Source organism: Dasypus novemcinctus, chromosome 13 (assembly GCF_030445035.2).
Source record: "Dasypus novemcinctus isolate mDasNov1 chromosome 13, mDasNov1.1.hap2, whole genome shotgun sequence".
In the NCBI taxonomy this organism is placed as follows: domain Eukaryota; kingdom Metazoa; phylum Chordata; class Mammalia; order Cingulata; family Dasypodidae; genus Dasypus; species Dasypus novemcinctus.
In genome coordinates, this window is record NC_080685.1 from 112,449,749 (window position 1) to 112,469,425 (window position 19,677).

Below are 19,677 nucleotides of genomic sequence, written 5' to 3' on the forward strand. Positions count from 1 at the left end.
AAAGAGGCCCAAGTATCCAGACTCAAGCTTGATATGCAAATTGGACACATTGTACCTGGACTGTATTTATTTCTTTTTGCAAATTTCCCTGAGTTCAGTGGAATCACAGATTTTATAGAAATTTAGAGCTATTTGTTAGAAATGAAGTCACAATTTCAGAAGAGATTAATAGATTTTAATAAATATTAATCATGCTTTAAGTTTCAATGGCTGCACCCTTTAGAAACTGTTGAATTAAACATCTGTCCTATTGGTTTGACTTACCAGGAAGATTCAGCATACATAGAATTTTGAAAATGAATATATGAGATTTTAAATGAAATCTCATTTATGAAATGTATGGTATTTCTGTAGTTAAACTCTAGTTTAGTGGTTTTCAACTAGGCTTCAATGCCTGGGGTTCACCCCTAGATTAGTCAGAATTTCTGAGGTTACAGTTCAGGCAGCGCTGTAAAAGCTCCTCAAAGAGTCTACAACTGCAAGCAAGATAGTCCCACTCATCTGCCTCATGGGATCCAAGCCCCATCTCAGTTAGGTGGAGTGGGCATCACCATCCCATAATCCTCAGGACTGGGCTACGAACCATGGACTGGAGTAGACTTACTGGTATTGTACTATAGACTTATTGTTAGTCTAGCAATGGGGGGACTTTCATCATTGATATTGAGGCAGTGGCCACCAGAGGTTCTGAGGAGAGGAAAAGGGGAAGAATAGGTATATAGGGACATTTTCAGGACATTGGAGTTGTCTTGAATGACATTGCAGTGACATATACAGGCTACTGTATATCTTGTCATAACTCAACAAAATTTGTGTGATAGTGAGTTTAAACTATAATGAAAACTATAATGTATATTTAGTGGTAATGCTTCAATATGTGTTCATCAATTGTATCAAATGTACACTACTGAAGGATATTGTTAATGTGAGAAAGTGTGGGAGGGGTAGGGATTGGGGCATATAGGAATCCTCTACATTTTTTATGTATCATTTATATAATCTATCTTTAAAAAGTAAAAGTAAATAAAAATAAGTGAAAAAAAAAAAAGTAGGTGGCAAAAAGCAAAAAAAAACCTCAAGTAAATCTAAAGTACAGCTAGGTTGAGAAGCATTCTTCTGGGCAATATTTGGAACTGCTTTGTTCTGAAAGAATGAAGTACCATTATAAAACTGATGAAGTAGAAATTGAGAGCCACCATGAATGATGTAAATCTGGAGACAGAATTGAGATATGTCTAACCCAGAATATATGCTGTGATGATAAGAGAAAAGGTTAGCCTATTAAGTGCCAGAACCCCCAATTCCATTGACATTCAATAAAAAGAGCAGCTTTACCAGGCCTATTACTTTATACTTTCGTACTAATACAGTTATTCAGCAATTCAAGGTTGCTTTAGTACCAATGCTAAAAAGTTGAATTTTGAATAATTAATAGGCTCTGCCTCACCATTTTACTAGTTAAAACTCCATGCATTTATAGACATAAAATATTCAAATCATGTGGCCACTTCTGGGAAAACATAGACCCACCCTTCCAGAGTAGAGGGATGTATGAGTGATTAGTGAGAGATAAACTAGGAAAGGTAGGTACAGTAGGGTTAGAGAGGGCTTTGAATTCAGTCTAAGACAAAATTTAAATATTGATGGAACAAATAAAATAAAACAAAAATGGGAATCAATTTTAGAATCTTAACAGTTCACCAGTAATAAAATGTGCCTAACAGGAGTCATTTTAAGTAACTTCAGTATTATTTTTGGGAGCATAATTTAGATGCATTTGGTGGTATTGAGACTGATACGACCCTACATTTTCAGTTGAAACCTGCCATTGTCCAATAACCTTTTTTTTTTTAAAGATGGATTTTTTTTATTCTGTACAATATAAAATGCAATGGATAGATTTGGTACATAATTTTTTACGTTGTATGTTAGGAAAAAGAAGACAATAAGGAAAACATCTATAAATCTCTCAGTCCCTTTTATGAATTATACATAGGAACTGGAATTTTACCCAGAGGAGTTCTGGCTGCTTTTTAAAAACGACACGATTATATCATAGAACACTGGCTTCTAAATTTGGGACAATTTTGAAAAGTAAACTCCTGCCTCCATAATACAAGGAACCAAAATAGTCTTTTCAGAGTCATCATTGTAGTTTAAAAAAAAAGTTCACAGTCTCCTTTACCTTTAACGAAAGGTAAAATAATTCACTGCTACATTTACATACATTATTTTGATCTTCAGTAGTTCCTAAACACAAAAATAAACTTAACATGAACTTATATTTGCTTGAGTTTTCTAAAACAAGACACTAATACATAATGTATTAAATTGGCAGAAGTCCATAGGTTAAAAAAAAAGAATTGAATGTTTACCAATTTTACCCATTCTAATTTTACAAGTTTCAGGTGCTGAGACCTAATTGGTTTCTTTAGCCTATCCATTATGAACATAATTCAATCTTATATTTTAACACTTCTCAGTGGCATCTTTTGGTGGGTTCTTCATTTTGCGACGTATAAGATCATTTCGTCCTATTTTAATCATTTGCTCGTCCCATGATTTCATTTCATTATCATAACGAATTTTATCATCTTTAGCAAGCTGAACATATACTTGCTTTTGAGAATCAGGCAGATTTTTCCAGTTTTGATTTATCGTCTTCATCTTTGCCTGTGGTGAATCTTCCTTGGCTTCTTGGAAGCATTCAGACACAAAAATGTTAAAAGCTTTTTAATTAATACTTCCTTTGGTAAACGTTTTTGCATTTCTTTTTCTAAAGATATGATGTGACTTGGAGTTAGAGTCTCTTGAATTCTGTTTATCGCTTCTTTGTATGCCTGCCAGTCTGCCCTGTAAGCATCTTCATATATTTTTGTCTGTGAATCAGCAAGTTCCCTCCAGAGTTGGGTAGTTTTTAAAATTAGTTCTGTATTTTTTGCATCTGGGTTCTGAGCTTTAATTATGGGTAGCTGTTCTTTAGCAAAGCGAACATATGAATTCGAAGGCTTCTTTGGAAAACTACCCAAAGTGGATGAATGCCATCTCGGTGTACAAACAAAACTGAGGGGAAAGCGCAGGTGATTTCCACAGCTGGGGTAGAGCTGGGCTCCGGATTTTCCCAGGGAACTCAGCAAGCCCCGCCCGCCCCGGAGAAGCGCCATCGCGCATGCGGACAACGCGGTGGCGGGGCTCCAATCTCGTAGTCTCCTGGCTCAAAAAAAAACCCCAACCACGAAATCTGAACCTCGTGCGACACTCAGCACGGTTATCAAGCCCGTCACTCGCTGTCCAATAACCTCTTTTACCAGTTGTCTTAAGAGATGTCATTATATTCTTTAAAAATAAAAGTGTAACATCAGACTTAACCAATTTACATTTTTTCTTAATTCTACTATGAAGCATATATGTGCTTTTAAAAGGTCAAATAGCTATAGCATAGAATAAGGGAAGCATTATTGGACTGGGTTTTAGGAAACCTGATATTTAGACTTGATTCTCCCCAGGTGGTAATATTTTTGAGGAAGGTCCCTCTACATAGGAACATGGGGCTATTTTTTAAAAATTCCTTTTCTGACTTTAATAAACTTAAGTTCTATGCTTACAAGTGAGTCACCAAATTTCATAGGCATAAGAACATGAGTTGTTTTCTTTTTTGTCTGATTTGTTTAAAGACTGTATGCATGAAGTGAAGTTTTAATTAAAGTTGTTGGTAAAGTTTCGGTTCACTCTGTTATTCTGGCTAATAAAAATACAGTACACTAGAAATCATGCTATAGTAATATGGAAATCATCACTTGTTTCTCAATTGTTTATTAAATTGTAGGTGGCAGAAAAGCAAGGGATTAAAAAATACTTTGAGTCAAATTTCTCTGAAGATGATTCAACATATTTCAGGTTGCCTGAATATCGACGTTTATTAGACACGATTTTGAGATTTCTGATGCTGGTTGACTGCATATTTCAAGAACTTATCCGTCAACTCATGAACACTGCAGTCACGCTACTTTTAGAGTTATTTGATGGTTCTGCTACAATGCCATCTTCATTAGAAAAGAAGAATGTAAATCTCATCAAGTAAATCATACTTTCTGACTTGAATTTATAATCATAAGCTTGCATTGTCACTTACGAAGGAACTATCCAATAATTTAAAGCTAGAATTTGAAAATTCTTACAGTACAGTATAGCTTTTACTTAATTTTGCAATTAACTAATCTTGTATTTGGTAATATTTTACTTAATACTGTTCATAAAATTTAAGAAAATTTCCCTATTTGTTTTAAAAATTGTGCATAAGTTGGGTTGCTATATATATCATAGGGCACCAAGTAAAATTTGAGTTTCAGAAAATCAGTGAATAATTTTTTAGAAGTACGTCCTAAATATTATTCTAAAAATTATTCATTGTTTATCTGAAATTCAAATTTAACTTGGTATCCTGTATTTTTATTTGCTAAATTTGACAATCTTATGCATAAGTATATTGTATCTTCCATGTTCAGAGCTAATTCTTAAAGTTATGTGAGAATGTGAGAATGACTCTGGAAGGAGCCACAAGATTCTATTGGACTGTGAGTCAGTTCTAGGAAATATCTATCAAATTCTCCTTTCAACTAAGAAAGTACTTTAAAAAATATTTTCAGTTTTACAATGTGTTTTACGTGTTGCACCTTCTATTTAAATTGTACTGTTAAAGACAGTGTACTTTTCTTATTTTCCACAATTGTGTCTGTCTACTGTACTTTGTGAAACATGGACTATTAATTGAAATGAGATATTTTAATTATTTATAAAATAAAAAATTTAGTCATATTATTTAAGTCTAACTGAAGATTCAGTATTATAAGTAGAGAGCTAAAAAACATATCACTTCATAAAATTTTGAAGATGTTTACAAATAATATATTCTATTTCTTAAATCACTTACCTAAAATCATATAACTAGTTTAAACCGGTGCCAAGACTTTTACCATTGTAAAAATGAAATTAATTTAGTGATAACACATGTAATATGTCATTTTATTTCTCATAAAACTAGATGTGTGAATGTGAATTTAGAAATGGTCCTTTTATTCTGAACATAGCTTTTTTTTAAAAAGGTATTTTAATTATAATAGTTAATTTATCATTATAGAAAATTTGAACAATGGAAGAACTTGTGACATTGATATAAAGGAAGTGGTCAGCAGAGGTTCTGAGGAGAGGGAGAGGGAAGAATAGGTGTAACATGGGGCATTTTTGGGACATGGGAATTGTTCTGCATGACATTGCAATGATGGATACGGCCATTATGCATTTAGCCAAAACATTTAAAAATGTGCAGTGCAAAGTGTGAAGTATAATGTAGACTATTGGAAATGGTTAGTAGCAATGCTTCAAATATGTGCTCAATTAAAACAAATGTTCCACACTAGTGAAAGATGATGTTAATGAGGAAAAGTGTGGGAGGGGGAGGGGTTGGTGTATATGGGAATCCCCCTATAATTTCAATGTATCATTTATGTAATCTGAAGCTTTTTTAAAAAAGAAGAGAAAAGAAAATTCAGGAAACAAAAGTCATCCTTTAATGCCATCATTAAATACAGTATCTTATAATTTTGGTATGATTTCTTCTAGTCTTTTCCTATATATTTTTTCTTTGTTGTAATTCCATTGTACTATTTTATAGCTTAAATTTTAAGCACCCAATTTCTTGAATGCACATTTTATATTGTAGGAGGATCACTTAGGTAGTGATGTAGTATATCTTTTGGTAGAGTCAGACAATCAGAGTTTCCAATGTTTGATTTTTCTCTAATTGTGTGACTTAGCTTAGCTATTAACCAAAAGGTAGTTAAATACCCTCTGTAGATATCTATTTCCTCATCTATAAAATGGAAGTAATAAGAACTATGTCATAAAGTTGTTTGAGAATAAACACACAGTGATAATAGCTATAGTTATAGAACGCATTTCCATTGACCTCTTAACAATGTCAATTTGCATTTCCATAATGACAAATGATGTTGAATCTCTTTTCATGTATTTATTTGCCATCTCTACATCTTTGGAGAAATGTCTGTTTAAATTGTCCATTTATCAAATGAGTTGTCTTTTTATTGTTGAGTTGTAAAAGTTTGGGTTGCTTATCTTTTTATATAACATAGAAATCAAATCCTCATCTGATGTGTAGTTTCCAAATATTTTCTCCCATTGAGTAGGTTGCCTTTTCTCCTTCTTGACAATGTCAAATGAAGCACAAAAATATTTCATTTTGAGGAAGTCCCATTTATCTATTTTTTCTTTTATTGCTTGTGCTTTGGGTATAAGGTTTAAGAAACTACCACCTACCACAAGATCTTGAAGATGTTTCCCTATATTTTCTTCTAGGAGTTTAATGGTTCTCGCTTTTATATTTAGGTCTTTGATCCACTTGCATTTGATTTTTTGTATAAGATGTGAGAGAGGAGGCGGAGGCCTGTTCCTTTCTTTTGGTTTTAGGTATCCAGTTCTCCCAGCACTGTTTGTTGAATAGACTGACAGCTTTGTCAACTTGACAGCCTTGTCAAAAATTATTTGACTATAAATGTGCGGTTCTATTTCTGAACTCTCAATTTGGTTCCACTAGTTTATGTATCTATCTATATGTCAGTACTATACTTTTTTTAAACCACTGTAGATAAGTAATATGATTCAAATCAGGAATTGAAAGTCCTCAAACCTTAGTTCTTATTTTATAAGATATTTCTAGCTATTTGGGGGGGCACCTTACCCTTCCAAATAAATTTGATAATTAACTTTTCCATGTCTTTAAAAAAGGCTTTTGGAAATTTATTGGATTGCCTTGAATCCATAAATCATTTGGTTAGAACTGACATCTTAAAATATGCAGTCTTCCAATCCATGAACATGTAATGTCCTTCCATTTGTTTAGGCCACCTTTGATTTCTTTTAGCAATGTTTTGTAGTTCTCTGAATACAGGTCCTTTACATACTTGGTCAATTTTGTTCCTAAATATTTGATTCTTTTAAACATTATTGTAAATGGAATTTTTTTCTTGATTTCATCCTCAGATTGCTCATTACTATTGTATAGAAACACTTCTGATTTTTGCATCTTAATCATGTATTCTGCCATTTTGCTGAACTCATTTATTTGCTCTAGTATCTTTGTTGTACATTTTTTGGGACTTTATTTATATAGGATTATGTCATCTACATAGAGTGAAAGTTTACCTCTTTCTTTACAATTTGGATTCCTTTTATTTCTTTTTCTTGTCTAATTGCCCTAGTTAGAATTTCTAGCAAAATATTGAAAATCATTGGTGACAGTAGTGGTAATCCTTGTCTTGTTCCCAATCTCGGGGAAAGCTTTAAGCCTTTCACCTTGATTACAGTGTAGGCTGTGGGATTTTCCTATCTGCCCTTTATCATTTTGAGGATGTTTCCTCTTATTCCTATTTTTTGGAGTGTTTTTATCAAGAAAGCATACTGTATTTTGTCAGTTTCCTTTTCAGGGTCAATCAAGATGATCATGCGATTTTTCTTCTTTGATTTATTAATGTGGTTTATTATACTGATTAATTTTCTTGTGTTGAACCACCCTTGCATACCTGGGATAAAACTCCTTTGATCATGATGTATAATCATTTTAATGTGCTGTTGGATTTGATTAGCAAGTTATTTGTTGACAATTTTTATATCTATATTTATTAGGGAAATGGGTCTGTCATTTTCTTTTTTCCTGGTATCTTTATCTGGTTTTGTTATTGCAAGATATTGGCTTCATAGATTGAGTTTGGTAGCATTCCTTCCTGTTCATGTTTTTGGAAGAATTGGGCAAGATTGGTATTAAATCTTTGACTGATAGGTAGAATTCACCTGTGAAGTGATCTGGTCCTGGAATTTTCACTTTGGGGAAGTTTTTGATGACTGTTTCAATCTTTTTACTTTGTGATTGGTTTTTGTCGTCTTCTGTCCCCTCCTTTTTTTTTTTTAAGATTTATTTGTTTATTTATCTCCTCTTCCCCCACCCCAATCAGGTTTTCTGTTCTCTGTGTCTATTTCAATCTTTTTACTTTGTGATTGGTTTTTGTGGTCTTCCGTTTCTCTCTCTCTTTTTTTAAAACATTTATTTATTTCTCAAACCCCCACCCCCACCCCCCACCCTGGTTGTCTGTTCTCTGTGTCTATTTCCTGCATCTTCTTTGTCCGCTTCTGTGGGAATCTGTGTTTCTTTTTGTTGAATCATCTTGTTGGTTCAGCTCTCCGTATGTGCGGCACCATTCCTGGGCAGGCTGTACTTTCTTTCGCACTGGGCGGCTCTCCTTACGGGGTGCACTCCTTGTGCATGGGCTCCCTTGCGCATGGGGCTCCCCTGCACAGGGACACCCCTGTGTGGCAGGGCACTCCTTGCGGGCATCAGCACTGTGCGTGGGCCAGCTCCACATGGGTCAAGGAGGCCCGGGGTTTGAACCACGGATCTCCCATGTGGTAGACGGATACCCTAACCACTGGGCCAAGTCCGCTGCCCTCTTCTGTCTCTTTTAAGGCCAATGTAAGTTGTTTGTTGGGAGATTTTGATGACTAATGTAATCTCTTTATTTGCAATTAGTCTTTCAGGACTTACATTTCTTCTAGAATCAGTGTAGGTTGTTCATGTGTTTCCAGGAATTTGTCCATTCCACATAGGCTGGCAATTTGTTGGCATACTTTTGTTCATAGTATCCTCCTATGATCCTTTTTATTTCTGTGGTGTCAGTAGTAATGTTCCCCCTCTAATTTAGAATCCATTTATTTCCGTCTTCTCTTTTTTTTTTGTCTTTCTAGCTAAGGATTTGTCAATTTTATTGATGTTTTCAAAGGACCATCTTTTGGTTTTGTTAACTCTATTTTTTTCTCAATTTCATTTATTTCTGTTCTAATCTTTGGTATTTCTTTCCTTCTACTTGCTTTGTAATTAGGTTGCTGTTCATTTTCTAACTCCTCCATGTATGCAATTGGGTATTTGATTTTAGCTCTTCTTTTTTAATATAAGTGTTTAGGGCTATAAATTTCCCTCTCAGCACTGCTTTCACTGCATTCCATAATTTTTAATATGTTGGGTTCTCATTTTCATTTACCTCAAGGTAGCTACTGATTTCCCTTTAAAGTTCCTCCTGAGTCACTGATTGTTTAGGGGTGTGTTATTTAACTTCTATATGTTTATACTTTTTCCAGCCCTCTGCCTGTTATTGATTTCCAGCTTTGTTCTATTATGGTCAGAGAAGATGCTTTGCATAATTTCAACCTTTTAAAATGTATTAAGATCCCTTGCCCAGGGTTTTATTTTTTATTGTGTTAAGGCTCTTCAGTGCTTGGTGCAACTATGCTAGGGCTTTAGAGTAGAGTAGCCTGTGTTTAACTGATCGTCTGGAGTTCCAAGCAAGTAGAATTTTTGTCCTTTTATTCACTGAATCTCTAGGGTGATTTTTTCAGTGTTGTCTTACGTTATCATGTTGATGATGTCAGCCTGTTGGCCTCCGCTGCTGCACTGCAGGCGGGTCACTGCAGGCGAGTCGCTGCCGGGGATCGGGCCTACGCCACGGCCTGACCGGGGCGGCAGCGGGCGGCTCAAGGCTTGGGGGACGCGCGGTTCGATGGAGGAAAAACCACGGAGACGAGGTCTATGCGCAGGTCTGATTTTATTCGGGAAGTACATGGGGTTTTATAGTGTCATGGAGGTGGGGAGGTTGTGGGAGGGGCATGTCCGCGGGGCAGCTGAGGATTGGCTGCAGAGGCAAGGGCGGACCTGCGGTTTATGACGTAAGCCATTGATGGCAGAGGGGGTTGTTTCCGAGGTTGTGCCGGGGCGGATACGGGATGAGGGCGGTTGAAATGAGGCGGGGAGAACAGCGATCGGCTGGGAGGGGGAAGATAACAGTGGCTGGGAGGAGGGGCGGAGGGAGGCAGCAGCACAAACTGCTGCTGAGAAGGGCCATAATACAGGGAGGTTACGAGGAACAGGCGGGCAAAGTATAAGGAAGCGAAAGGCAGGGTGGGAGCAGGGGACATCAGCCTGAATTCCTCTATTTTAATTGTCTAAAAACTTCTTTTTGTCACCATTTAAGAAAGATATTTTCACTAGGCATAGAGTTCTGGATAATGAAATATCAAAGTCTTTTGAAAGATTTTTCAGTTGCTTTTAATTTTTTTCTTAAAATATATTTGTATGGGATTCAGTCATAGTCCTTTCTTGATTCCCCTGTTAAAATGAGGTAAGTTCTCCTGGACCATTAAAAGATGATTCCTGTGAAAAGGAGTCCACAGCTCAAGAGTTACCTCCACTGTTGTTACTGTGAGATATTCAATAATATGTCTTCTCATGGAGCTATTCTTCTGGATTCTCAGATCTAAACTTAACTCAGGAAGGCATCTTGCCTATTTTTCTGTGTTGTCCAGAGCTCTGTGGGCCTTAAATGTTAGTGGAGTTTCTGAGATTTGCCTTCTATGGATCTTCCCCACTCTACCAAAATGACTGAATCTCTCTCTGTTTCTCTTCCCCGCCCCCCACCCCACCCCCAGGTCCCTAAAGTTCCCATCTAACAAAATTTGGACTGTCTGGTGTTTCTTCATTTTGTGTCTCTTCTCCTCTAAGAGAGTATTTGTTGGATATCTGAGGTCCTTCAGCACATTTCTCTATGGTCCCCCGATACTCAACGAAAATTCTGATCAACAAGAACCTGTGCCATCCTCACAGTTGTTTTCAAATTTTTGTTGCCTCAATTTCTTCTCAACATGGGGTACTCTTCTTTTGGGGGTGAGCAGTTGTTTGATATTTTTAGTCTCTTACAGGTCCTGCTGCTGATGGGTGATTTTGGTACTACCTACCTATATTTTAGGGTTAAAGATGTAATCTATGGAATTTATTCTTTATTCTAGTTTTCCTATCTAGTTTTTATGAGGGGATTTGTAAAAATTAATGCAACAGTAACAACAAGTATTCTCTTGCCATATTCTTTCTGTCAGAAAGTCCTAATACTTTTGTTTCAACTTACTTTTCACCATATTTTAGATGTGTATCTTATGAATATCATTATGATTTGATTTTGTTTTTTAATCCAATCTAATTGTTTCTACCTTTTGTTAGGGAAATTGAACTTGTTCACATTTACTTATGACTGGTATGATCTGATTTTATTCCTTCCATTTTATTTTTGTATGTTATTTTGTTAGTTTCTTCTCTTTCCCTTTCTCTGTTTTCCTACTTTTACTGATTCATTCCAGTGTTTCTTCATTCCTGCCATCTGCTTATACTTCCAAGTTGTAAATATTTATGCTTTCAGTTTCTCCCTCTTCCTAACAATCATGATTAAAATTATATTTTTCTAAAATTATATATTTTTAAATCTTATGTTTTCCATATAAAGCAATTTTTCTATTCTCCTCCCTCGATAAAAACATGTAGAATGCTTTTATTTCCTACTGTCCCTCATACTGCTTGAAATTGAGACATATGATTCTCAAAGGATGATATTCTTTTATTTCCTCCCTTATTTCTTATCTAGAATATACAAGGACAACTTTTCTTTCACTGGAAAGGTGCCCGACACAAGTGATAGAGAAAAACTAAATGATTCAAAAACAAAGGCCATTTCTGTTCTGAAGTCAGAAGTAAAAACAGAAGTTGATATCAATGAGGTAAAATAGTCTCTGGAGAATATAAATATAAAATTTTGATATAAAATAAATAAGTTTGGAATTAAAATGTGATTTATTATTTGTACCCATTATTTCTTGCCCAGCACACACACATACCTACACACACACCTGCTGTCACATTAGAAAGCTATAAGTACACCTATCTTGTTTGGTTCATTTGCTCATTCATTCAATGGCTAGTTATTGAGTGCTTACCATGTACCAGGCACTGAGTGAGGCATTGGAGATGCAGTAGTAGATAGAACAAATTTCCGGACCTCTTAGAGCTTATATTACATTGGGGAGAAAGACAACTAACAAACATTATATTAAGTAGTGATGAGTACAATGAAGAAAAATAATCAGTGGAGACTTGAATTGGTCATACTTACGGTTCATGGAAAACTACTTCCATCAGTTTGTGTGAGGCCTTTCATTAAAATAAATTTTTAAAAATTTGATTTCTCTCCCTTTTCCCCATCCTTAACCATATGCTTCTCCCCTTGTGAGAACTCACTGGAATATATTTCTTGTATATTCCTTCCATCCTTCAAAGTTTATATTGTACTTTAAAAATATATATTTGTTTTTTGGTATTTATGTGTTAAACTTTTTATAAATATTATTGTGCTACCATTCTGTTTTTAACATTTTTCAGTCAACATTGTGTTAAGATTCATCTCATGTATAAGTACATACAGATCTAGAGCTCATGGTGATGTGCCACCTAAATTCCCCTTGAGTGAAGGAATTTTTGTTGCAGATCCTAAGAGTGCTATCAGCACCTTCAGGTATGGCTTTAGCTGGAGAGTGCCACATTGTTCAAAGTCATCCCCTTTCTAGAATGGCTCACATGCAGTGAATAATTGTTGCATGGGTATTAAGGCATGGTCCTTTAGCTAAATCAGGACAACTCTGAAGAGCCAGTCATGCTCCAGAGCTTCCCACAGACTTGGCCAAGTCTGTTGTTTGGCCTGTACTGCAGCTCAATTTCTTCCTTTACTCACTCCTGTTTTCTTCCACCCCTTTCCACAGATGGTTATCCCAAGAGGACTCTTTAATAAACATCCTGCCCATTCAGAGTCTGCTTGCCAAGTAACCCAGCCTGTGACAGTACACACACACACACACACATGCACACACAAATATACACAGTTTATTGTTTGTTATTGTTACATGGTATTTCCACGTATCAAAACTTGTATCTCTACTTTCCTAGTTGTATACATGTAAGTTACTTCTATGTCTTTACAACTACTAACAAGGATATGATAGATACCCTCTTAAAGGTTTTCTTGTAGAGTAAGTGAATATTTCTTTAAGTTATATATCCTTAAGTGTAGATTGCTGGGTCATAGAATATATATACTTCATTAAAAAATACTGCCATCATTTCTTTTTTTATAATTATTTTTTATTTTTAAAGACCCTTTAGATTATATAAATGTTACATAAAAAGGGATTTCCATATGCTCCACTCCCTCCCCTGTTAGATTCCTAAGCTGGGCCTTTGGGGATAACCAGAGAAAAAACTTTAACACTAGAGTTAAGCAGAACTTTCATTTATTATGTCTGCAGACAGGAACCCAGGTCAGTCTAAAGTGACTCAGACCTGACTCCCCATGTTGCATTTTTACTCTTGCTTAAATACCTAAGTTACTGCTTACCAATTGCTTTGATTATTGACTAGCTTTTATGCATATGGGTGAACATACATAGCTAGTTATACAATTGTATGATTAGTATGTTCATGAAATCATGCTTGCACATACATTGCATGAGCAAAAAGGGGGTGGATGACTCCACCCCAGGGTGGGAATTTTCCTATGTTAATTAAGCAAGTTGAGGTGAGGACAGCAAGGGGCTTCTTCTACACAGATGCAGCCAACTGGTTGAAGTTGGTTTTCACACATCATTGTTTCAACAGGATGTTCTTGACCACAAGAAACAGAATTTGACACCAAGAGAGAATTGCATCTCATTACCTTCTAATTTACATATAATTCTTTCCTTTGTTTCCAAGCAACAGGGAAAGAAACAAGTTACTTTCAGATATTTGGGCATCCTACATCCATTACCCTCTCCCACATTTTCCCACATTACCAATATCCTTCAATAGTGTGGTACATTTATTATGATTGATGAACACATATTGAAGTATTCCTACTAACTATGAACTACAGTTGACATTGTACACTCTGTCCCATACAATTTTGTAGGTTATGACAAAATATACAGTGTCATGCAAGACTCCAGTGTCCCAAAAATGCCCCATATTACACCTATTCTTCCCTTTCCCATCCCTCAGAACTTCTGGTGACCACTGCCTTTATATCAATGATAAGAGTCCTTCCATTTCTATAATAATAAGTCTACTTTAGTCCATTGTTCATTCTCCAGTCTTCAGGATTTCGGAATGGTGATGCCCACTCTGCTTCTAATTGACCTTAGATCTCATGGGGCAGTTGGATGGAGCTATCTTGCTTGCAGTTACAGACATTCTCTCTTCCTTGGGATGAGCATTGTCAATCATCATCTCCTTGTTAGTTGCCCTGGGTGAGTCCAACAAACTGGAGAGTAGGTGTTGCAACTCTGCTGAAATTCAGGAGTCAACTGGCACATGGACGGACCAAAGATTTAAGTGTCTGGGACATTCGTTTATCAAGAATAGTGCTAATTATAGGTTCAAATAAAAGGGACTGAAGAGCCACGTGTAGAGAACCTATAAGAGAGTCTGACTCTGTTACACTGGGTAACATAAATTCTAACTGACAGGATGGCAAATTCCTGAGCTAGCTGCCCTGCTTATAGTTTCTGGATGTCCCTAGAGTCCTTAGGAACCCTACTATTTGAGGCATTGTTTACTGTCAATGAGATCCTGCTGAGACTTGCATAAGTATAACCTCTGGAATGGCCTCCCGACTCACTTTGAAATCTCTTAGTCATAAAACTTCAAAGACTTTTTGGTCAAGGTGTTTTTCCAGAGGCATGGTTAGTTGGTGCTTGGTAATAATCCCTCCATGCCAGGGAGGCTTATCCCTGCGAGTCATGTCCCATGCTGGGGGAAGGTAGTATGTTTATATGCTGAGTTTGGCTTAGAGAGAGGCCGCATTTGAACAATAAGGCTCTCAGGAGGTAACCCTTGGGCAGTATACAATACTAGGCTAAGTTTCAACTTCACAAGGAAAGGTTCTAATCTCTACCAAGAGTAGAAGTTACATTGCCATTAGCAGTGCTTTTCTTCATATCCATATATCCACATTCTTGCTCCCTATTCTTTCTTCATATTATAGGACATTTTCATTTTTGCCACTCTGATGTGTAATAAGTGGTGTCTCATTGTTTTCATTTCTCTTTCTTTAATTACTAGTGAGGTTTTCACATCTATTCTTGTTAGCTATTTTAGTTTTACGTCTTTGGATTGCTTATTAATATCTTTTGACCGGTCGTTTTTTTTCTCATGGATTTCTTGTTAATTTTTAGGAGTTTTTTCTATATTCCAGATATTAATTTCTAATTTTAGAATTCACAAACATTTCCTACTAATTTTATTCCATCTGTTAAATTTAGCTCTATGGTAACAGAAATTCTTAATTATGATGTTTTCAAATCCAGCACTTATTCTGATTGTCTAAATTGCTTGTGGTTAGATTTGATAGATACAGCTTTGTGAAACTGGTGTGACTCTTATCTACCCCTGATTCCATTTTTGCTCCATTGTCCTAGTTTTGGCATCCTTATTCTTTGTCTTCTGGTATTTGACTTGGTTTACTCCTGTTTTTACCTGTGCTAAACTCATGACAATGTAGATGTTTTTCATGTTTATTCCAATATCCAGCCCAAGATAAGACAGATAATTAGTTTATTTTGGGATATGTTGAGTCAGAGGTTTCTGTGGGCAACCAGTTTAAATTTTCTCTTTGGATGTTGGAAGTATAGATCTGAATCTCAAGAGAAAAAGAACTCAGGGCTAGAAGTTGTGGGTTTGGAAATTATTAGTGCCCTCTTCCCACATTGTGCACTGTAGAATGTATAGTTCCATTTAGATGTGGTTGTTTCTCTCCTGTGGCTTACAATCAAGAAGAAATAAATGAGTTTATATGACTATGAGTCTCCAAAAAGAACTGGGAGGTTATCAGAGGGGTTGCCCTTATGCACTCCTCAGCAGAGTCCCAGAGACAGATAAAGTAGATACAACCCCGGGTATTGGTTCTTCTGAGGGCTACAGAGACCCACAGGTTCTATGGTCATGGCAGATGGAGTTCAGTGCCATGTCAGTAGGCCCTACTTTGGAGTTTGTGTTTCTGTGTGATGGAGCTGGACTCAGATGTGAACTTTGTTCACAAGCCTCTCCTGTTACTTTTACTGGAACTGTAGTTGGTGCTGGGGTTTAGTATATACCCAGGGGACCTGAATCTCTGGAATGACCATGTGATGGCCAGGCCCTGAGTCTCAACAGACTTCAGCTCCTACCCTCTGGTTTATTGGACTTACCCCACTCAGCTAACATGGAGTTGAAGAAGGTCAACCACCACATCAGGGAGCCAAGAGTGCCTACAACTGAAAGCAGGAGCATTGCATCCAGCATCCATGTGGAATCTAAGCCCCCTCTTTATATAGATGTGGAGTGGACACATCCATTCCAAGGTCCACAGGATGGAGGAATAGAGTATGCATTAGAGTGGACTTACTGATATTCTATTCATGAACTATTGTGATTAGTAATTGAAGAAAATGTGGCATTGGTGTGGAGAAAGTGGCCATGGTGGCTCCTGGGGGTAGGGAGTGGGAGGAAGAGATGTGATGTGGGGGCGTTTTCGGGACTTGGAGTTGTCCTGGGTGATGCTGCAGGGACAGTTACCGGACATTGTATGTCCTCCCATGGCCCGCTGGGTGGACTGTGGGAGAGTGTGGGCTATGGTGTGGACCATTGACCATGAGGTGCAGTGGTGCTCAGAGATGTATTCACCAAGTGCAATGAATGTCTCATGATGATGGAGGAGATTGTTGTTATGAGGGGAGGAGTGGGGTGAGAGGGGTGGGGGATATATGGGGACCTCATATTTTTTGAATGTAATATTTAAAAAATAAAGACAAAAAAATCCTAAAAAAAAAGAACTAAAGGTTGAGGTTCTAGCAGATGATTCAGATGACCACTCCGAGAAACACTTACAGGTTCAGGTAATTATGCAATAGGTGCCTCAAGCATGAAAGATTTCTTTTTAGGATATGAAGGGTCAATAGATAGTTTTCTAAAAGCTGCTTGAAGCAATATACCAGAAATGGGTTGGTTCTTATAGTGGGAAATTATTACGTTAAAAACTTACAGTTCTGAGGCTGTGAAAATATCCAAATCAAGGCGTCATCAGAGATGCTTTCTCACTGAAGGTCAGCTGCTGGCAATACTGGACTCCTGCCACATGGAAAGACACATTGGCAGCTGTCTTGTCTGGGTCTCTGCCTTATCTTCCAGGCTTACTTTCTCCTTGAGCTCAGTTGTGGACAATCAGGCATATAGCTCATCTCTCCCCTTTCCTCCAGGCCTTGTCTCTTTCAGCCTTTGGAGGTCCCTTTCCATGCCTCTGTGCTCCGCTGATTTTAGCCTCCAGCCTCTGGGACATCTCTTTCAGCCTCTTGGGGTTTCTCTGTTTCTGCTGCTCTTTTTCTGTCTGTCTGCAGCTTTTATTCTCTCCCATTTATGAAGGACTCCAGCAAGAGGACCAAGACCCACCCTGGGTCACGTCTCATTGAAGTAATCCAATCAAAGTGTCCCACACCGGAAAATGATCTTTTCTGGGATCCACAAAATGCCTCAAGGTGATACTTGAGAACCCTAGCCTAGTCAGAGCCTAAGAGCCATTACATTGTGTAAATAACATATTTAGACCTTAAATTCTCCTGTTACTTTTCAGCAGGGATACATAAACTAGTTACATGTATGTTAAGATGAAGAATTAGGACCTAGAATAATGGAGTTGGCGTGTATTTCTTATTTGTAGTACTTAAACCTGGGTACACAGTAGTATCACCTCTTCAGGTTTTAAATGATTCATATCCTAGGGCCTGGTCCCTGACTTTTAAACCTGAAATCTCTGAGGATAGGGCCTGGGAATTTGTATTTTTAATTAGATTTCAAAAAAAAATTAGATTTCATGTGATTATTATGTAGCCACTTTGGCATCAGTTTAAACTGTATTACAATATAGCATTTAATTATATTAATTTACTCATTTTAACATGCAGGTATCTAGCATTTGGTAATACAGTGGTATTCAATTAGATTGAAGTTATGAATGTCATTTAAAATTTACATCTGTTTTATACAAAATTAAAAGAAATGTACCATTAGGTATTATTTTCACTGATACCCTAACATATCTGTCAAAATAGATTTTGGATAGTATTAAAGTGGAGTCAGATTTGAGAAAAATATATGCACCAATATTTGAAGTACATCTGTGCTTGAGAATTCCTGCTGAGAATGATTCTCCAGAAAATTCCAAGGAGAACTTTCATGAGTTTGACAACTGCCCTAAAAAATCTGTGTTTAGTTTTGAAGAAGATGAAATATTAGAAAATGACTTCAAAGAAGAACTGCTTCCTAAAGCCAAACAACCCAAAATATTTAGTAACAAACTTGAGGAAAAATTGCCAGGTAAGATGACTAGAGAAAGGTCTTAACAGCTGGAAAATAAGAAATTAGAGAAATTTTGATAATTTATGTGTAATCAATTTGTAGATCTATCACTTTTATGAATTGTAAGGTAAGCAATGCTCAAAGTTAGCATTTGCTAACTCACAGATCATTTGTGGGTAATAAAACCATTATTCATTTTCATCTCAATCTACAATTTTTTATTTTCCCACACTTTGCAGGGGTGTGTGTGGGGGAAAGTGGCTTAGAAACTCCTTTATCAGGATGATTAGCACCTGGGATGCTTGTTAAAAATGCAGACTCTTGGACACTACCCCACACCTCCTTAATCAGAATCTGGGTGTGGTGGGTAATGCTTGACGACTGCCTCTCAAATAACCTTTCCAGTTTATTTCTTGTGGTGTTTGGAAAGCAGTGGTATATATCAATTTGTCTTTTTACGATATGAAATATCAATTTTTTTTCTCTCTTTCACTGGATTCTAATAGACAAAGAAATCTTGACTGACTCAGAGAATAGATGCATAAATGAAGAGTAAGTATTAGACATTTATGAAATTAAAAGTAATTGTGTTTTATATGTTTGTTACTACATTCAAATAAAATATGCTTTTATTGCTTTCTCTCTTAGACTTTTAGAATTCCCTACAAATATCTTTATCGATCCCAACAGATTGGAGTTTTCAATAAAAATTCAAAATATGTTGGCTGATATTGAAAAATGTATAAGTAAGTATTTTAAAAGTTTAGTTAGATGTTTTGTCTTTGGTAATTTTCTTAAATTTAGACATCTGGTGTTTTTGTCCATAGATGTGGTGGCAGACAGACATTACGGTATATGGTATAACACACAGATCAAACAATGTGAGCTTAGAATTAATTGAGGATGTATGAATTATACTTTGCCACAGAGTGCATAAAAGATGGGAATTAGGAATTTTATGGCACTTTTCAGCAAATAAACAATATCACATCATAGCTTAACAAAGATATTGTTTCCACCTTACATAGATCTTTTAATAATTCTTTTCCAGCTGTGTGCACACAATCTAAATGAAATTACATGGCAGTTACTAGCTTCATCAAATAATTCATCCCTTTCCCAGGAGCTGAGTCTTAAGATGATCTTAACACTGCAGGACTCTTGGCAGCTCCTTAAATGTCGCTTTGTACTCCAGTCATGTCATCATAGTTTTCTAAGTTCAAGGACCCTTTTTTCAACCTGTGCTGGTATCTAGTGCATTATTTGATTTGCTAGCCTTCGGAATTCAGAGTTTTCTTTTTCATCTATACATTATAACTACTACTATCTTTTAAGTTTCTTCTTTCCCAAAATATGACTGAAATGCAAACAGCATGTCC

At 36.4% G+C, this 19,677-nt stretch overlaps 1 protein-coding gene and 1 pseudogene across 1 annotated transcript in view; one reads left to right on the forward strand and one right to left on the reverse strand.

Moving 5' to 3' along the window:
* The window catches only part of DNAH14 (dynein axonemal heavy chain 14), a 499,447-nt gene that overhangs the window by 87,523 nt on the left and 392,247 nt on the right, over nt 1–19,677 (forward strand). Inside the window, exons 12-16 of the mRNA XM_058275282.1 lie at nt 3,827–4,077; nt 11,529–11,661; nt 18,052–18,316; nt 18,805–18,850; nt 18,947–19,044. Coding sequence (XP_058131265.1) covers nt 3,827–4,077; nt 11,529–11,661; nt 18,052–18,316; nt 18,805–18,850; nt 18,947–19,044 — 793 coding nt within the window. The remainder of the gene's footprint in view (nt 1–3,826; nt 4,078–11,528; nt 11,662–18,051; nt 18,317–18,804; nt 18,851–18,946; nt 19,045–19,677) is intronic.
* On the reverse strand, nt 2,409–3,164 carry LOC101429360 (transcription factor A, mitochondrial pseudogene; annotated as a pseudogene).